Source organism: Brachycentrus maculatus, unplaced genomic scaffold (assembly GCF_059751285.1).
Source record: "Brachycentrus maculatus isolate JH-2025_06_01 unplaced genomic scaffold, ASM5975128v1 h1tg000400l, whole genome shotgun sequence".
NCBI lineage: Eukaryota > Metazoa > Arthropoda > Insecta > Trichoptera > Brachycentridae > Brachycentrus > Brachycentrus maculatus.
Window position 1 is genome coordinate 272588 of NW_028281149.1, and position 19610 is coordinate 292197.

The 19610-nt window shown below is 39.8% G+C and overlaps 1 protein-coding gene across 2 annotated transcripts; it reads left to right on the forward strand.

Annotated features, from left to right (window-relative positions):
- Positions 1 to 494: 494 nt before the first annotated feature.
- Positions 495 to 18342, forward strand: Saf-B (Scaffold attachment factor B). Of its 2 annotated transcripts, none has more exons than XM_088270897.1 (15): positions 495 to 622; positions 966 to 1445; positions 1977 to 2004; positions 2425 to 2575; positions 3496 to 3533; positions 4981 to 5205; positions 7426 to 7571; positions 8833 to 8988; positions 10707 to 10790; positions 11813 to 11973; positions 12977 to 13090; positions 13382 to 13629; positions 14624 to 14720; positions 16012 to 16130; positions 17545 to 18342. In XM_088270897.1, the coding sequence occupies exons 1-15, from the start codon at positions 500 to 502 to the stop codon at positions 17778 to 17780; spliced, it is 2406 nt and encodes an 801-aa protein (XP_088127023.1). In that variant the 5' UTR covers positions 495 to 499; the 3' UTR covers positions 17781 to 18342. The 2 variants fall into 2 exon arrangements, with proteins under 2 accessions (XP_088127023.1, XP_088127024.1); XM_088270898.1 differs by having other exon boundaries at positions 2425 to 2536.
- Positions 18343 to 19610: the final 1268 nt, after the last annotated feature.

Consider the following 19610-nt stretch of genomic DNA (forward strand, 5'->3'; position numbering starts at 1 on the left):
CCAAAAATGAAAAACGAAACTTTCGCGGGCGGCAAAAAATTAGTCTTTAAAAATATCCAACAGGTACTTGTCAAATACGTTGATTTAGCAAATGAAATCATAATGAGGGGGGAAATAGAAGGACGCCGAGGACCTAGCAGAGAACGAACACCGTAGCTTCGCAACATTCTCGACTGGACCAAGATGAGATGAGTGGAGGAATTGTTCTGGACGGCACAAGATCGCAAAGTCTGCCATAGTGATAGTCAACGTTGGGGGGACCTGACACGGCACTTAAAGAAGAAGCAAATGAAAAAATGTAGTATCAAATAAGTTTTATTTTATAAGATAGATGATATACATAATATATTGAATTCGATATCTCCACGAATAAAAATACCCTATTCCGAATTCGGAATAAAATATTATGAATTGCTAGATCACCCGTGTGCTGGCGGCATTACTAATTATTATTATTATTATTACATTAGCAGTTAGTCTGTGATTAGCATTAACAAACATGGCTGACGCAGAAGGACGCAGATTGTGTGATTTAAGGGTTATTGATTTACGTACAGAGTTAGAAAAACGTAACTTGGATAAAAGTGGTGTCAAGGTTGTTCTGTACGACAAATTAGAAAAGGTAAATCCTTTCCACCTCCCAGAATTACCAGTAAACCAGCATACGCGTCCACCACGCATCGATTTGTTTCCGCCATTAATGGGAAATTTAGTTACCCGATTTCGTTATCATTCTAATAATATCGACGCGGACTGGGGACGTATTATAATCTATTAATAGGTCTTTTATTGTGGTTTTCAATTTGTGGACGGTGGCTTTATTTCTGGTGTCCGCTCGGAGATATAAAATTTGACGACATATCTATTCTCGATATAATTTTACACGTGCCCGGTGGCGCGGTGTCGAACGATAGCGAGAGTATATTTTACGAGTATGTGGTATAAATGTTCGTTTTTTGGAACAGGCGCTGAAAGAAGAAGGTCATGATCCGGAAACGTATCTCTTCGAATCTATAAGTATCATGGAAAAGAAATCCCCGGTCAAGAGGACGTCGCGGTCCGGGAGCAACGCGGAGGGCGACTTGGAAGACTCGTTGGAGGATGTCAACGTGGACGAGATGGTAGTGAAAGACGAAGTGATCGACGATGAGATAGCCGGCGAAATCGAAAAGGAAGCCGCCGAAAACGGGGAAAAAGTGTTTGCGGAAAATCCCCCGGACGAGGTCGTCGTCAAGAAGGAAATCAAAGAGGAGTTGGTCGCGGTGAAGAAGAGAGAGCCGCCGGAGGAGGACGAAGGGGAGGAGCCGGCCGCCAAGAAGGTGCGCTCCGAGTCTCCCGGCCGCGCCGAGTCGTCTCCCGCCAAGAGGAACTCGGAGATCAGCAGGATGGACGCGGAGGACTCCATCAACCTGGATATCGGAGAGGATGAGCTGCTCAATGAAGAGGTGCGCGTCATTAAGACATTATTTTCTCACACTAGGGGTACCCGGGGAATTCATCAAATGGATTATTTTTAGACATTCATCACACTCTTGTTCCTTCCAATGTAACATTTTTAAGAAGGAATAAATTGCATTAATAATGATGACGTGAAAAGTCATGACTGAATAATTCCAGTAAAAGTCCGAGATTTTTTTTCGACAAATGCTTTGAAATGTTACTTTGAAGATGGAAGAAGTTCACAGAGAATAAAGGAAAATATGTATTGTTATAGAACTTGTAATTTTTTTTATTAAGAATATTTAATTTTTCATATTAAAAATGACATTAATTCCGGGCACCCCTAATACAATAATATGAACTTGCATTAAATTTGTTCACAAAAAGATAACATTGTATGTATTGTACCAAGAAATGGCAATGCAACATTTGTCACTTGATTTCTTTCCTCCCAGTAGTAAGTGTATCTCGTAAAGCAGAATTCTCAGTCGGTATGACTCGTCAAGTGGTCCTTTAATGTTTGTTTTTTGTTGCAGGGAGAAGGACGTCCGAAAGTCAGCAAAGGTAGGATTGTTACCATGATTAAGTATCTGTTTAAAGATAGGTCCATTTTATCTGTATAAAGAGTCCACGCGTTGGAAACACGAGTCGGGTCGCTAGAGGTGGGGCTTAATACATTGTGAGTGTGTGTGTGCGCGTGCACTAACCGGGACAGTACGTGCGCCGAGTGGCGACGGCGGCATCGGCAAGACCTCAAGATTTGCGGCTCGTGGCTCGGGATCGCAGCGGATCGGCGAACAAGACACAAGACAAGTGGAAGTGCTTAAACCGACTCTCTCCCCACCTCCGGTCCACCCGCAGCGATATGTTGTATGTTGATAATATGAATCCAGCTTTCAGATGAATGTATGTAGTGTAGCGCCGTTGAGCGAGTGCTCGGGCGGCGCGGGAAGACGGCGCGATGATCATGTTGTGTTGGTGTAGATGGCGGGGCGGACGCACGGGAGGCGGGGCCGGAGCAGCAGCAAGAGGCGGCGCAGCAGCAGCAAGAGGCGCCGCCGAGCGCCAAGAGCTCGCCGCCGCCCGCCGGCGCTAGGTTGGTGTCCCCGGTGCCCCGGTCCCCTCGGTGGCGCGGGTATGTGGCTACAAAGTTTTGCACCTCCGCAAGACAAGAAGACTCCTTCAAGACTCCCTCCCGGCTCCGGCTCCAGGCTCCGGGTGCAAAACTTTGTAGCTCCAAATTTTTTACGACATTCATTCCACTGTTCTACAGAGACTAAACTTTTCAAATATAAATCATTTATCAAATCCTTTTTGCGATAAGTCTAACGACGTGTTCTCGGACTGACCGTGACCATCGGATGTACATAAACTATCCGCTTGACCGACGCGGTGCTGGGCAATATAGACTTCTGTTTCTTCGGTGAGAATGGGGCGCCGGCCAGGCTCCTCGCTCTACGCTCTCCCGCAACCGTGTCCAGTAGGAGACGAGGAACGTGTCTTCCGTCAGTTCGTCTGCGGATGCTGAAACGACACCTCTCCAGCCGAACAGGAGACTCCCGCCGATATCGTATCGCCAGTACGCCGACATTTGTTACCGTCTCGACGGGACCGAAACCCTCGACAGCAAAACCGCATCTACTCGTGACGGCCCGCTGCCATCGCCGCTCTGCCCAAAGTGAGGATTTACGGAATGGACGAGACGCTGGAATGTGGCGTAGTGCCACTCCGTCACCGAAAGAAGCTAATATGCCCTCTCACAAGTCACAAGTCAGCGAGATAGAGCATCTAGAGAATAGTCGTAATATTCCCGGCAAGATACACCGCTTGTCCAATCTGAAATCTCAACGAGTGCACCGCCGCCGCGACGCTGCCCGAGGAGACATGTCCGAGGCTGAAAGGAGTGGCCGAGGTGACACGAGAGGAAATGACGTTTTCCCACCGAAGAAACAAAAGTTGACGACTGTTGTCCAGTACTGAGATCAGTTTTATTGTTTTGTATCTTGCCGCACTCTTTGCTTCTAGCAAAATGATAATCTTTTATTATGTTTTCAGTGGGGCCGCTGATGGGGACAAAGGAAATGAAGAAAACGGTAATTTATTAACATTTCTACTTGTACCGTAATTGCAATTCAATTAACCGGTTCTCTCTCTCTGCCTTAAGTTTGCTCTCCAATGCCGCGCTGGCCAGGCCCGCCATACAAAATTTTATCCATAATGCTTATCTCAGCTTTGCATTCCTTCCTTATTTCACTATTCGCACATCTATCATACATCGTTTTGTCGCACATTCTTCTGAGAGATCGCATTTCGACTGCATTCAGTCTACTTTCATCCTTCTTTTGCCAACTAAATGTTTCACTTCCATACATTAGAGTTGGAACCAGGACTCCGTTGTGCACTGCCAGTTTAGCTTCCGCTGATAGGCTTTTATTTGCTATAACTGATTTCAGTGCACCAACATTTTTTTTGTTCCCAGCATTTATTCTCCTTTCTATGCCTTTATCAATCTTTCCATCCTTAGAAAACATACTACCCAAATATACGAAATCATCTACCTGTTCCAAAATCCCTCCGTTAACCAATATTTCACACTCAGATCTACATTCTTCTCTTTCAAAAACCATAATCTTGGATTTGCTAACATTCATTAATAAATCACTTTCCTCGCACACATATATATACATATATATATATATATATATATATATATAACAGCCACGGTGACATTACACATCCCTGTTTAACACCTTTAGAGATGCTAAGCCAGGATGAAAATGAACCATTTACCCTAATGCACCCAGTGCTATCCTTGTACAACGATGCAATACCTTGGATGAGTTTACTGCTTACCCCATTCTCAGATAACACCTTCCATACCTTCGTTCTATCAACTCGGTCATACGCTTTCTGCAAATCCACAAAAGCACAGAAAAGCTTTAGGTTTTTGGCCAAAAACTTTTCCGTAATGTTGCGCAAGGTAAAAATTTGATCTGTACATCCTCTCCCATTCATAAATCCACTCTGGACATCCCACACTTTCTCCTTTGTTATGGTTCTCACTCTTTCAATAAGGATTCGACCATACATCTTACCAACAGCACTCAATAGACTGATTGATCTATATATAGTTCCCACATTCCACCCTAGAACCTTTCCCTTTGTAGAGAGGCATTATAACTGCCCTTCTCCAATCCACGGGAGTACAACTCTCCTCTATACAACGGTTAAAGAGCCTATGCAACCATGTGAGAACTATTTCGCCACCATTCCTCACCTATTCTGCGGCAAAATTGTCAAATCCTAGAGCTTTTCCATTTTTCAAGGACTTAGTGGCATTCTTAATTTCTTCCATACTTATCTCTCTTGAAACATCATTCACACATATTCGAGGAAATGTACTAACGTCACTTACGTAAGTTTGTTAGAGAAAAATAATCTGGCGAGCACGGAATTGTAGAGGAGAAGAAGTGGAGCCTTGATTCTCGGGTATAACAGAGTTGTAAGGAGCGGGGTAAGACATGGTCGGTGCGGTTTCAGAGTCCAAGAAGTCGAGCAGCTGGTCGAGCCGCAACCTGTGGGTGAGCGGGCTGTCGGGGGCCACGCGCGCCAAGGACCTGAAGCAGCTGTGCTCGGTGTACGGCAAGGTGGTGGGGGCCAAGGTGGTGACCAACGCGCGCACGCCGGGCTCGCGCTGCTACGGCTACGTCACCATGGTCTGCTCCCAGGACGCCGACGCCTGCATCAAACACCTGCACCGCACCGGTGAGTTCTTCTTTAGTGCTAAAATTATCTCAGATATTTTTTTGTCAAAATGGTCCTGTTTTTTTTTTTGGGTAATGTATCCAAAAATAAACAAGGTTATTGGATTTAATTCTACATTTATTTACATATATATGATAATATGTGACGCGTTTGGTCTTATTAAGACATTATTAAACACTCGAGTGTTTGATAATGTCTTAATAAGAGGAAACGCCTCACATATTATCATAGTAAATAAAAGTAGAATTCAATCCAATTTAATTTTGGATATACAGTGAAACCTCTATCTATCGTTCCTCGAATAATCGTTTTCCTGGATGTGCCGTTTATTTCTTGTACCCCGAATTCATTTCATACAAACATAGATCGCATTGATCGTTTCTATCCAACATTTTACCGCATTCATTGTTTGAATTACGCTACATATTTGATATAATTTGTCTGTTTTTTTTTTAATTTTTACATTGGGAGGACGGTATCTTTACTCGATCATATATCCTTGTTATTGACTTCTTTATCCCGCATTTCCCGATAGTTTATTTCACTAGGTCCCTTTAAAAATGATAGATAGAGGTTTTACTGTATTACCCAAAAATTTAAATTGAAATTCTATATATCTAATTCTAACTATCTGCAGTTATAATAAATAAAACGGTCCTTTTTATTAGGCGTACAATAAGTCCTGTAGTTACGTGGTTAATTCGTTCCAAAGGTTTTCATGTCGAAAGTCGAAGAAAAAGTTTTTTTTATACATACATATATGGGCAAATATGTCCTAGTTTCAAAGGACAATATTAAATATGTGAAAACCGAATATGTCTACATGCATGTTTTTAACCCTCCTTTCCGGTATTGTGTACCTTGTACACATTACTTCTAATAACCATAATATCTATAAATATAATAAATACAAGGCTTTAGGTATTCCTCCATAACATATTTACGCATTGATTTAAAAAATAATATTAATAATAATCAGAATTTATCTGGTACATCGGAGGTATTTTGTGAATATCGAAAACAAATTCACGTACAAACACGTGAAGAGTTTACGGGAACCGCGACACTATATTCGCATCTCACTCTTGCATACTTGCACTGTGCAAAAGTGAGGAGCTCGGAGCTCAATGCTCTCTGGCTAGCTAGCGGCAGTAGCTTTTGGGCTTTCGACAAGAGTGGACCTATGCTTGTTCCGTGAGCATTGCCAGATGTTTTTTTAAAAATGTTTTCAGCAAATAAATTTTAATCGTTATAATTTTTACCTCATTTATAATTAATTAAGGGAATGAGCTATGAATGTCCATATTTTTCGGATTTAAAATTGCTAATTTTTTATTGTGTAGTGACTACCCAAGACCAGGATGCTCGTTTTGTTTTAGCACCGGAAGGGAAAGGTTAATAATGCAATATTATTTTTAGAAGTTATTAATCAAATAAAGCAATAAACCTTGTGTGCAAGTCCCTCTCCAAGCTCAAGAGCTCAGTCTCTTTTTTGGAGAGGCACAGCGAAACTAAAATGATAAGTTTGCCATATGTACAAATGTATTGTATGTGTTGTCCGCCTCCGTAGTGTAATAGTCATCACGCTGGGCTACCGTACTGGAGGTCCGGAGTTAGATTCCCAGAGGGGGGGGGGTCTAATAAGTATAAGTGATTTTATCACTCTAATATTTATTCAATATTACCCTGGACTGGTACCTGAAGCGGAGGGCTGATCACCTTTCCTTCATGTGTTAACGATCAAGATGACACTGCGTTTACATGATGCAGTGCCCTATGCACCGTTGGGGTGCGGATAAGGGTTTGAAGAAGAAGATAAATGTATAGGAATTGTATTAAAAACATGTAACTACAGTAGAGTCAGTTATCCAACCTTCTGTTATCTGACTTACCTGACTTTCTTTACCCGACTGTTTGGTAGTTCACTGCATAGTATGTGAAACATGTTTTATTACTTTGCCATAAGTGCATCTTGATGTTTAAGTTCGTTACATTCAGTTATGTTACATGTATATATTTGAAAAGTTTTCAATGTGCAAATAAAATTATCACATTGTCAATGTCGTTTTTATAATTTTGCGTGTTACCCGACCTTTTCGCTTATCCGACTTTGCCGCGGCCGCTTTAGGTCGGATAATCGAGACTACTGTATATTAAATCAATTTTAAAAAAGTATTTAGACACACTGAAAATGTTGTAATTAAACTATTCCATTGGCAGAACTGCACGGGCGCATGATCTCGGTGGAGAAGGCCAAGTCGGAGCTGGGGGCGGGCGGCTGGGGCGCCGGGGGCGCCGGCGGCGTCTGGATGGGAGGGGGGCGGCCCCCCCGCTCCAAGCGCCGCCCCGACAAGAAGGAACCAGAGGTGAGATGGAAGAGGCCAAACCTTATCGCAGATTTTACTACCCCTTCGGGCCGGCCATTTTCTGTGTCCCCGAATGAATAAATCAATTTATTTAATAACTAACATATGTTATTTTTTTACATCTCATCAAAGATGAAGAAGAATATGGAAGTCTGGGCATTCACGGGGCTGACGACCATCATAGGTTTAAGTGATCAGTTTACACACGTGTAACATTCACCAATTCTACCAATTATCGACAACCACACTACTCATATTCTTGGAAATTCTATATAAATAAACCAAATTTGAAACATTATTCTTGAATCACTAGAACTTCACTAGAGACATCTATTGATGAGATGAAAAAGTATTTGGACATACTCAAAATGTTGTAAATAACATATACATGACAAACATACATTTAAGGCATAGAAACAAAAAATTCGTTTGAAAATGGCATAACTACGCGAAACAATTGTCACAACATTGATTTTTATGTGTTTTTTTAACAGTAAAATAAAACGTAGGCTCAAAAAAAGCAGTGTTTGACTTTACATTGAATACAAAAAATTAACCTTTTAACTGCCGGCAGGTACATGTATGGCGGTACCCAGCACCCCGCCAATTTTACCACAAAAATAAAACCTAAACATATCGTTATTGAAAGTGTAATAACATTTATTTATAAAACTTACCAAATAAATGAAGAGGGCGCCTGTCATGCAGTCATTTATCCATAATCATAAAATTAATTGTTCATGGGGCAGGGTTGTCACAAAATTTGTCATAGAAAATATGAAAACTAAATTGTCAAAAGTAATTGTTTATGTTAGTTTAATATTAAAAGTATGCACACACACACACACTATGATTTAAAAAAATTAAAAATCATCAGAATCGACACTAAAATCACTGTCATCAGATTCGGCAGTGACGGCAACTCGGGGATTATTGGACAACCCTGAGCGCTATTAGTTGTTCTGACGACAAAGCTCTCTTTAATTTACGTTTAAAGTGGTAAAAACAAGTATGCAAAGTATTCTCAATAGATGTCACTATGCGTTCAATATATTTGTACATTTTAAATAATTGATTTTATTTAGTAAAAGCCCATTTAAAACGGCGCGTCTTAAGACATAATTTTTGTATGAGCAGCGCACTGTTCACATAAAATTATGCATTTGGCAGTAAACCTGTTAAATGTTTCATTACTAAAACTTCATTAGGGCGCTGCCCTAATTCCGGCCACCGTCAATAATTAGGCGTGTTGTCTATTTAGGATATTAAGCCCATCAAGGAAGAGGTGAAGGAGGAGGAGAGGGAGGGGGAGGGGGAGGGGGAGGGGGAGGTCAAGGAGAAGGTGGAGGGGGGCGCAGGGAGTGAGGAGCGCAAGGAGCCCGCCAAGGGCAGCTCCCAGGAGAACCGTAGAAAGATTGTGAGTCACTCTACCCGCTTATACAGCCATACTACACCAAACTGTTTAATTTATTCCACAAAGACTATTTGTTAGATGTTAATTACCTAAGTTTGTGCAGATTTAAAATTTTGCTTAGATTCTTTATTGAAGAGACAGATTTAAGCTCCTTTTTCTTACAGACGTATCACTCATGTAGTACATGCTTGCTAACTTGCATGCTTTTTACATTTTCATCTTTTTTATATTTTTAATTTTATTAAAATAATAATTAAAATGATAATATGTTTTTTTTCTGATCAAGTATTGAGTCAAGTATTTTTCGTATTTTATATTAACACTATTATTCTAGTTCTACTTATAAACCTATACCCTTATACTCTTTACTATGACCTAAATTATATTGTATACCCACACACAGGCCATGCCTTTGTGGGATCTTTTTTTGTATTTATATTATATTCATATTTTTAGTATTTGAATTTATTTCATGTTTGTATAATGCAAAATAATTTAAAATAAAGAAAGAAAAAAAAACTTCCTTGTTTCAAATAACTCTGCTATTAACACTTTCGGACGGGTGCTTTTTACGCCTGCGGACCGCTGGCGACGGGATTTCATAATTATTTACATATAGTTTAGACCTTGACAAAGAGTTTTGTACATAATATTCATAAAAAAATATTAAATAATTCCTTCTTTTCTGATTTTGAAAATGAGGCCGGTGCAAAAGGTAAAATACCCTTCCCGTCCTTAAGCATCAATCGACCGAACGGTAGAAATACCTTTCCCGTCCTAAGTGTGTTAATAATTAAAAAATCGACATCATTTGTAAATATGGCATCCATTTTCCACATACATATATGCCTGGCAATGTTTTAGCAAGAATGTCACTCTTTTTTTTTTGAAAATAACAAAAGTTGCGATAGATAATTGTACCATTCTTACCTTGTTATTAAGTTACATAAATTAACAAAAAAAATATATATAATTTTATTTTATTGAAGGTTTTTTTTGTGATATAATAGTCAACTGTAGCTTTGTGTTATGAATTATAGAAAATTCAAATTGGAAATGACGTACTTGTACCTTACTTGATATGTATACAATAATTTGGCCATCGTTATTATACCAATTTTTTTCCGCCTTTTTTCGGGTTATGGTCAGCACTCTCAGCTACCATACTGGAGGTCCCGGGTTCGATTCCCAGAGGGGGGGGTCAAATAAATAAAAGTGATTTTTTCTCTCTTATATTTATTCAATACTAGCCTGGACTGGTACCTGAAGTGGAGGGCTGATCAACTTTCCTTCATATGTTAACGATTAAGATAACACTGCGTTTATATGATGCAGTGCCCTATGCACCATAGGGTGCGGATAAGGGTTTGCATGAATGAAAAAAAATTAAACATTGTCACGCTTCCTAATTGTTTGCAAAATAGTAAACCCTTCACTGCATAGTGTATCAAATTTGTTACATACCCAAAAGTTAGTGTTAAAACGTTCTCTAAAAATATAAGCAATCATTCTTTGTTGTTGCTGATAAGATACATTCATAACTCACGTATCTATATACGTGAGTTATGAATGTATCTTATCAGCCAAAAGACGCGCTATGAACGCCTAAATAATAACTTCACTTGTCTCTCCAAGATGAACTGTCAATGCAGTCATGCAGTCATGCAGTGAAGGGTTAATAATGACCATCTGATATATTGTAACAATGTGCACATTTGCAGAGAGAACGCTCCGGGAGAAGAGACAAATCTCCGCACCGCAAGCCGCCATCGCCCCGAGATGTCCTCTCATTTTCCAAGATAAGGGTAAATAATTTTATGATCTTTTAAAAACCGACAATTCGTTATTCATTTTCAGTTTAAAAAAAAATACATATGGGCCAAAGCAGACCATTCCATCAGATTCAACATCCTGAGCCCCAGCAATTGCTCATTACTGGGGGAAAGCCACGTTGCACTCCTCAGTAGAAGGCGGTCTGTTGACTGCCGTCAGCAGACCACTAGGAGAGGGTTAAGCATTTAACCCTTTCCGGTCCCCCAAAATTAAAAAAAAATCTAGGTAGACAGTTACATTCCAATTGAAAAAAAAATATTTTGTCCTCTGCTCCACATACTGTTGTAATAGATACGAGTGACAAAAATGAAAAAACCAATAACATCCGACATGGGAACTAAAGGCGGAGACTGACCGGAGCATTTCGTCGTAACGTAACATGTTACGATGCGAGCATTCAGGCAGTCAGTACACCGAGCCGAGCTGCTCGCCGCTCGTTCCGAATGCTCCATCCGAAGTCAGATGCAATTTTAGGTTATTATAGGGTTGCCAATCTGTGGGAAATTCCCCAAACTGCGAGGAATTTGTGGGGATTGGCACTATATATATTTTTCTTCTTCATTCGGAGTAAGCAGTAATTTATTAAAATCACAGAACCAAGAATCACGTCTTCGTCGTCCGACATTTTAACTACAGTACGAATGCAATGTTGCAAAGATTCATATAGATTTTGGGTTATTGATTCAGATTTTCAGATTTTTTGGTGTGACATGTGGCAACACTGAGCACTGATCGCAGTCAGTCAGCAATGCCGTAACGTCATAACGTAACATGGTCGTAGCGAGCGATGTTACGATGTTTTGTTACGAAGAAATGCTGCGGTCAGTCTCCGCCTTAAGAGGAAAAAATCGATGTGGAATGAGATTGGACATTGGACCAGTAAGGATTAATGTCCTAGCTTGGTTTATGGAACCATTTATATTGTGACGGTTGTTAGCTATCAGGGATCATGTTGGGCAGATGATGAGGTGAGGTGTGTGCGTGCATTGTGCAGAAGGAGCGGGAGGTGCAGCGGGAGCGGGAGCGGCTGCGGCGCGCGCGCTCGGAAGAGCGCCGGCGGCGCCTGGCGGAGCAGGCCCTGCGCGACCAGGAGCGGCGCCAGCGCATGGAGAAGCAGCGCCTCGCCGTGGAGAGGGAGAAGCTGCGCGTCGAGAGGTACTTCTTCTTCTTTCCACGCGCCATCTCCTCGGCCTCCTCCCAGGTCAGTCCGGCGTCTCCAAGTTCTGCCGAGTATAGTCGGCGGCCTTCCGGGGCGCCGGAATCCTCGGGGTTGGAAGAAGAGACACGAGGGGTTGATGCACTCAGGTGGCATTCTAAGGACATGTCCCAACCATGTCCACCTTCTCTTCAGGATTTCCAGTATGAGGGGCTGTTGAGTTCTTCTCCTCACATCGTCATTCCTGACCAAGTCACACTCAGTATTCGCCTCAGGCACCTATTTTCAAAACTCGCTAGTTAAATCTACATAGGCTGGTTTAAGTCATCACTTTTCTTTTTTGGCAAAGCACCCTTTTTTTTAAATCTGAATGTTTTTTAATAGTTATTATAACATAAATGTGGAATTGTGTAATTGGCTTTATTTTTTTTTTAATGTAACTATTTTTGTTAATGTAATGTATTGTTTATTATTGTTAATGAAATTATGGTTTATTATATACTTTTTTTAATATGTAAAGCTGTACAATTCCCGAACAAATAAAATAAAATTGAGTGATACATAAAAAAGTGATCACTTTACACGCTCATAACATTTGCCAATGATTGACAATACTCACTCAAATTCTCAATACTCAAATTCTTAAGCATTTACGTAGAAGTTTTCTTGTAGATATATTGATCAAACCTGAAACACAACATGCTAGAGTTCACTAAAGACATCTACGGTGGGATGAGGGTAGTTTTCATTAAGCAGAAACTCTTTAATGTCTGTGTGAGGTCCGAATCCTGGATTTCATTCACATACTCAAAACATTAGAAATTTTTATGTGTAAAGTGAACACTTAAATCTTAAGCCCTGTAAATGATCAGACTTCCATATTCTTCTTCATCTATATTGAGATGTAAAAAATAAGTCCTAATTGGAGACAATTGGGATTGTGATGTGGAGCAGTATTTGGACACACTGGTATGAGTGTGTGACGTTGCGGTGTGGTTGCAGGGAGCGCATCGAGCGGGAGAAGAGCGAGCTGCACCGCATGGAGAGGGAGAGGCAGAAGCTGGAGAGAGAGAAGCTCGAGTTCGAGAGGCAGGAACTCAAGAGGGCGCAGATCAAGTAATTTCATCACTCTCTGCATTACTAATATCATCACTTTATCACTAATTACATCAGTGCATTACTAACATCATCACTATATCACTAATATCATCACTATATCACTAAAATCATCACTATATCACTAATTTCATCATTGCATTACTAATATCATCACTATATCACTAATTTCATCACTATATCACTAATTTCATCACTACGTTACTAATATCATCACTGCATTACTAATTTCATCATTACATTACTTATTTCATCACTACATGACTAATTTCATCATTGCGTTACTCGTAGGCTGGAGGAGGAGCGCCGCGCCAAGCGCAGCTACGCGTACGGGGGCGGGTCGCCGCCGTGGGGCAAGGGCGGCGGGGGTGGGGGCTACGAGGGCGCGCGGGCGGGCAAGGCGGCGCGCGGGGCCCCCTTCCCTGGCGCGCCCGCCTTCCAGGAGCCCGTGGTCGCGCCGCCCGCACCCTCCTACGACCGCGCCGCCTCCTCCGCCGACAAGGGCCGCGACCGCAGGGACTACCGCCACCCCGCCACAAGTAAGTTGATCACACTCCTACATTGCGATGTATATCTACGATCTAACGGGCCACTCGGCTTTACCTTAACACATTGACTGCCAACTACGAGATGACTACTGTGTTCACTTTCCATATTCGTAAACCTATGATGAAATTCCTAGTACAGTAAGTCATATGGTTGGTATCCCGAGGTGATATGGTTTGTCAAACAATGAGGCGCTAATATTTTGCACCTGATAAAACGAGAACAAACATAGAAATAATCTTTTAATGCAGAAAAAGGTAGCACGCACTACAGATTGGTTTTTGTGGTTTCAAATCAGTCCGACCAATGATAACGCTCGAGCGTTTGAAGCGTGAAAGGCGTTCAAATTCAACCGAGTTATAAAAATAAACTATATCATAAAATTATAACTTTATACTGTTTTACCAATAAATATGGTACATATAACTATTATGCACGTATTTTATCGTATGTCTAGATCAGAAATGTGATAAATTAACAAGAAAACTTGAAAAAATAAATCAATAAAACATTATACCCGGGATGTAAAGTTTTGATTTCTAACTGATTTTAGTTGATATATCAATCAAAAGGATAATTCTATCCGTACAGGGACATCTTTGATCAAGTGTCGTCAATAAATTTGTAAAAAATTTATAAGAAATAATGCATTACAAAAAGCTTTCTTTACTGATTTGTAGATATCACACTAAAGTTTCTTTATAATATGAACTACCACGGATGTGGGCGTGGCTTAAGCTGCGGCTGTTATTCGAATGCTAAAACATACCTACGTTTGGCGGCAGATAGGCCGATGGGTTAATAAAATACAACTTAGTAGACTCAAAAAATCTGTGTTTGATTTAAAAATGAATTCATAAATATAGAGTATTTTAGCTACCGTTTCTGTTTCTCAATTGGAACTTCCATTTGTTGAGAACTGTGCGAATTATTGCCCATATTTCTGATTTTCCGTGATTCTTGTGTGATGTGGTGACGTGGTTGCAGGTAGCGGCGGCAGCACCAACATGAAGTACCAGAGCAACGGCAACTCCTACGAGTCCCGCCAGCCCCTCCCGCCCGGAACGCGGCCCCGGGAACAGAGGTATGCATCCCCGAGTTCCCGACTAGTCCTACCACCTTACCCGCGCTTCACGCAGAATGCACAAATGAAAATGAACGGGTCGAGTAAGGCTATAAATCACCGGTATTTATATCAACCCTACCGGGAATTGAAACTGGGACCTCCTGCGTGGTAGCCGAATACGTCAACAACTACACTACAGAGGCAGACTCCATACTGATAATCACAAAATCTGGATTATCTCCAATTACAGGAGTTTTTCATTCTTTTTTTTTGACATCTCATCAAAGATGAAGAAGAATATAGAAGTCTGGGCATTTACGGGGCTGACGACCGTCATAGGCTGGTTTAAGCGATCACTTTACACACGTGTTATATTCACCAATTCTACCCATTATTGACAACCACACTACTCAAATTCTTGGAAGTTCTATATATATGAACCAATTTAGAAAGCTTGTTCTTGAATCACTAGAACTTCACTAGAGACATCTATTGGTGAGATGTAAAGAAGCATCTTATTAAACAGAAACTCTTATATTAGTATATGTGGTCCGAATCCTGGATTATAATCACACACATGAGAAACACCAGAAAATACCATTTTTATCATTTAAGCTTATAATTTTGAGTGTGTCAAAATGTTGTAAATAAATTATCTGGTCAAATTATGAAATTAAATAATAAAAACTCTGTAATAACTCATTCACCTGAACAATATTATTTCAAAAGTTTTTATTTTATTTTTAAAAATATTTTTATTACTAATAACTAAGGCCCCTCAAACGCCGCTTTCATATAAAACTTCATAATTTGAAAAAGTGTTTTGCACGAAATTTAAAATAAAATGAAGAAATTTCAACGGCAAGAAATTAAATGAATTATTATAATTAATTAATTATGAATTACCTCTCTTTGTAAAAAATAAGAAATGTCCGAGACATTACTATCTATCATTAGAATCCTAACTCCCTTTTTCCTTTGCCTTCCTTACTATCATCAATTTGTAATTTATGTTTTTTTTTATGTTCAAGTACTATCTACCCTCTGATTGCAAACAGCTATATATAGTATCAAACGTTTCGAGTACTATCGCTAGTCTGCTTTTTAGCAATAAGCCGCCCACCGATGTACTTTTTCTTTTATGTACATAAATTTAAATAAATAAATAAAATGCAAACAACTTTGGAAACATCGGGACGTTTCAATTTTGTGCATACGCTAATTTGAAATTGATCGCCTCGGATTTATAATCGAGGAGGAGGTTGTAGGTGTTTAAATAGGCCTAATAGGTAGAATGTTTCCTGTTCAGGTTGGAGAGTGGCAGCGGGTCCCGCGGGGAGCGCTACGGGGGAGCAGAGTCGGGCGGGCGCGGGGCGCGCTCTCCCAAGCGGGACCACCGCTACCCAGATACTGCGCAGTCCTCCAAGGGTGAGTGGAACCTCCTCAGCTCCCGATATACTTGAAAGCTGAGTAATAACGCATTTCGGATGGGTGTATATATTTTAAACCTGCGGACCGCTGGCAACGGTATTTAATTGTGTCCTTTAGACCTTAACAGAGAGGTTGGTACATAAAATTCATATAAAATCATTAACCCTTACTAGTCCAATGTGGAATCTCATTCGACAAAGATTTTTTCCTCTTAGGTCCCATGTCCCATGTTATTCGACATTTTTTGCATCATTAGCATTATTTATTTAAATTCCAAGCTTACATTTTTGTTACTCGTATCTATTACAACAGTATGTGGAGCAGAGGACGAAATATTTTTTTCCAATTGGAATGTAACTGTCTACCTAGATTTTTTTTTTAATTTAAGGGGACTGCAAAAAGTTAAATAATTTCTTCTTTTTTGCCTTTCAAATGAGGCCTGCGCAGAAGGTAAAAATACGCTAGCGTTTTAAAACGATGATTGGCTTGTGTTTTGTCCATCTTTCTTCGCATCGGAGCTCTTGATCGGTGCGCGAACACGTTGCGCGTGAATTCAGTCACCCTAAACTGTCGTAGTTGCTTTCATTTTTCAAAACTGGACTGCCGGACGGTAAAATTCCGGGTAGTGGACAAGCGCCCTAAGTGTGTGCACTCAGCTCTTAAGTATGCATTTAAAACTCTATTTTCTGTACTAAACAAAGGTATTTAACCCTTTGCCCGAATTTCCCGTACCACATATGGGAAAAATGGGCCTTTGCAGATTTGCCCGTACCTGATATGGGCACAAAAAAGGGTCTCGGCGGATATAGCTCAAACTGATTTTACAGTACTAACGGACGGTTATAATGGAGTTACGTGCTATAAATCTAGATGGAATTTTTTTATCTTAGATCAGTTTTAGAAATAGTGAAATATTATTCTCAATATTATTAATATTTAAAACTTTGTGGTTAGTCATTTTTACTTATTTATTTATTTTTATTATTTTTTTTTTACTATCTTTTTACTAATTTTATTAACATTTTTGTAAAAAAATAAATAAGTTAAATATTCTCTTTGTTTTGATAAAAAATTATAAAACCTGGAAAATATTGTTATTTAATGCGTTTCAATAACGCATTATTTCACTATCAGAAATTTAAAAAATCTGTCCTTTTTTCAAATAAAATCTCCATTAAAACTCATCAGTCAAGAGTTAAAATATTTTATGCTTTTCTTTCATTTGATTCAAATAGATAATTACAAGCGCTGCCTTCGTTATTTGGTTAACCAGTCAAAAAATAGATGGCTTACCCCCCCCCCCCCCCCTGTCCCCTGTGGTGTACCGCTGCATGTCGTGTGATGCCTACTATCTTCTGCAATCATTCAGGCTGAACTAATATTAACTCAACAACCGTGTGTGTGTTTGCAGGAGAGTACGAGCGCGGGAGCGCCTGGCACGGGAGCGGCGCAGCGCCCTCCAAGGGCTTCCCGTCGGCGCCGCCCTCCTGGAACAAGCCGGCGGGCGAGTGGGGCGGGGGCGGCGGGGAGCGCGGCTACGGGGGCTCCTACGGGGGCGGCGTGGTGCGCTACCCGCTGCACCAGCCCGCGCCGCCCGGCGCCGCGCCCCCGCAGCCGTACCCCTCGCGGGACTACCGCAAGTACTAGACCCCACCACCCTGTCCGGTCCAAGTTCCCATTCTAATACGGACTAATAAAATGCCTTTTGTTTTTATCAACTCTGATGATTAAAAAACTACCGAATGCAGTCAGTTTCGTCGCAATTATGTGCATTTTTATTAACAATAATGGTTCATTTATGGACAATTTATGTGACAAATAGTTTTTTTTTTAAAAGCATGTAAAAAATCTCTCTTCAGATAATGATAATGTTGCGGGAACTCACTTGCCGACTAGTAATGTTATAGAAATTAATTGGGTATTTTATTTCCAAAAAAAGTAATGCTATATATAGTTAAGCAGGAAGGCAATGTAGTATTATAAAAAATATATACGAGTTTTCTGCGTAAATATTGTTTTTGTGGGGAAAGATTCTACTTGTTGATATCCCGAAGATACAGGATTAGTATTTTGGACGTTTTAAATGAGGTTTGCAAATTCAATTCCGTATAATATTTGTCAAATATGTATTTTGAAGGTTTTTCCCGCTACTTTAGTATAAAGCTATACTGGAAAAATGTGGTTTTCGAAGAGTGTAATTAGTAAAATGGAGAAATGGAGGAAACTTAAACACGGTTGGGTCATTTATTATTATTTTTTTGTATACCCCACAATTTATTTCTTATTCATAAATTATCGGCTATCGGGGTTATTTGTGTATTTTTTGTGACATTTTGACGACATATGGTCAACTGACATACCCACTGCTATCAAAAATACAGATTCTATGTGAACTTATCCTGATGAAAGATAAAATTGACATAAAAATGAAGAAAGGTGTATTTTTTTAATAAATCATATGTAATAGAGATGCACCAGCAACTGGCTTAGCTGACCGTACCACTATCGACTAGTCAGTCGGCTATAAGAAATATTTGTCTTTGGTTTAGTTGCTAAGTCATGGATTCCCGACCGAGTCGGCAAGGTCAGAGTTGGTGCATCTCTAGTAAATATAATAGCTAGGCTATGTTGAATATGTTCACTTTGGAGTTTAAAAGTTTGCAGGGAATGGATGGAAGGTTTCGACATGTATATATGACGCATTATATTTACAATAATTTTGATTACATTGTGAAGGGGAGTAGAGCTTTCAATAAATACAATATATTTCGTCTTACTTTATGTAAATCAAATAGATTGTGAATTTAAAAAAAATTGATTAGATTTTTTTTTCTATTTATATTTTTGTACATATTTCTAAATATGTTTGGTGTAATTAACTATCACTGCTACAAAAACAAATAGATGTAACCTCAACAATCCTCACTCACAAAAAAAATATATCATATCAGTATAAATTCCGGGAAGCGGAAGCAATGTGTGGAGATAAGATGGGAACCTAATGGTATCAAAATGAGCTTTCACTTCATTTTTATCCCAATGGTGCATAGGGCACTGCATCATACAAACGCAGTGTTATCTTGATCGGTAATACGTGAAGGAAAGGTGATCAACCCTTTGCTTCAGTTACCAGTCCAGGGTAGTATTGAATAAATCACTTTTATTTATTTGACCCCCTCTGGGAATCGTACCCGGGACCGTAGTAGCCAAGCGTGCTGACTATTATACTACAAAGGCGGACAATTTTATAATTTTTATAGCAATACATTAAGTTCCCATCTTCAACTGATGAAATGAATCGTATTTAGACTATTTTCGCTTGTATACATTTACCATTTGATAAACAATCAGTATGACTCTTTGTCCTAACAATTATTTTTTCAAATCAAGTAATGTATGAACAGTTACAATTTGTATTTTGTATATTAAAAGCATCGTTAACTTTGTGGTATGGTAATATAACACTCTCCTTATCGT

What these genes read in the sequence shown, in the direction of transcription:
- Saf-B (XM_088270897.1), top strand. Translation starts at nt 500, where the DNA reads ATGGCTGACGCAGAAGGACGCAGATTGTGTGATTTAAGGGTTATTGAT. An exon ending in CCGACAAGAAGGAACCAGAG is followed by an intron (nt 7,572 to 8,832) that starts GTGAGATGGAAG and finishes TTGTCTATTTAG; the next exon opens with GATATTAAGCCCATCAAGGA. An exon ending in CTCAAGAGGGCGCAGATCAA is followed by an intron (nt 13,091 to 13,381) that starts GTAATTTCATCA and finishes CGTTACTCGTAG; the next exon opens with GCTGGAGGAGGAGCGCCGCG.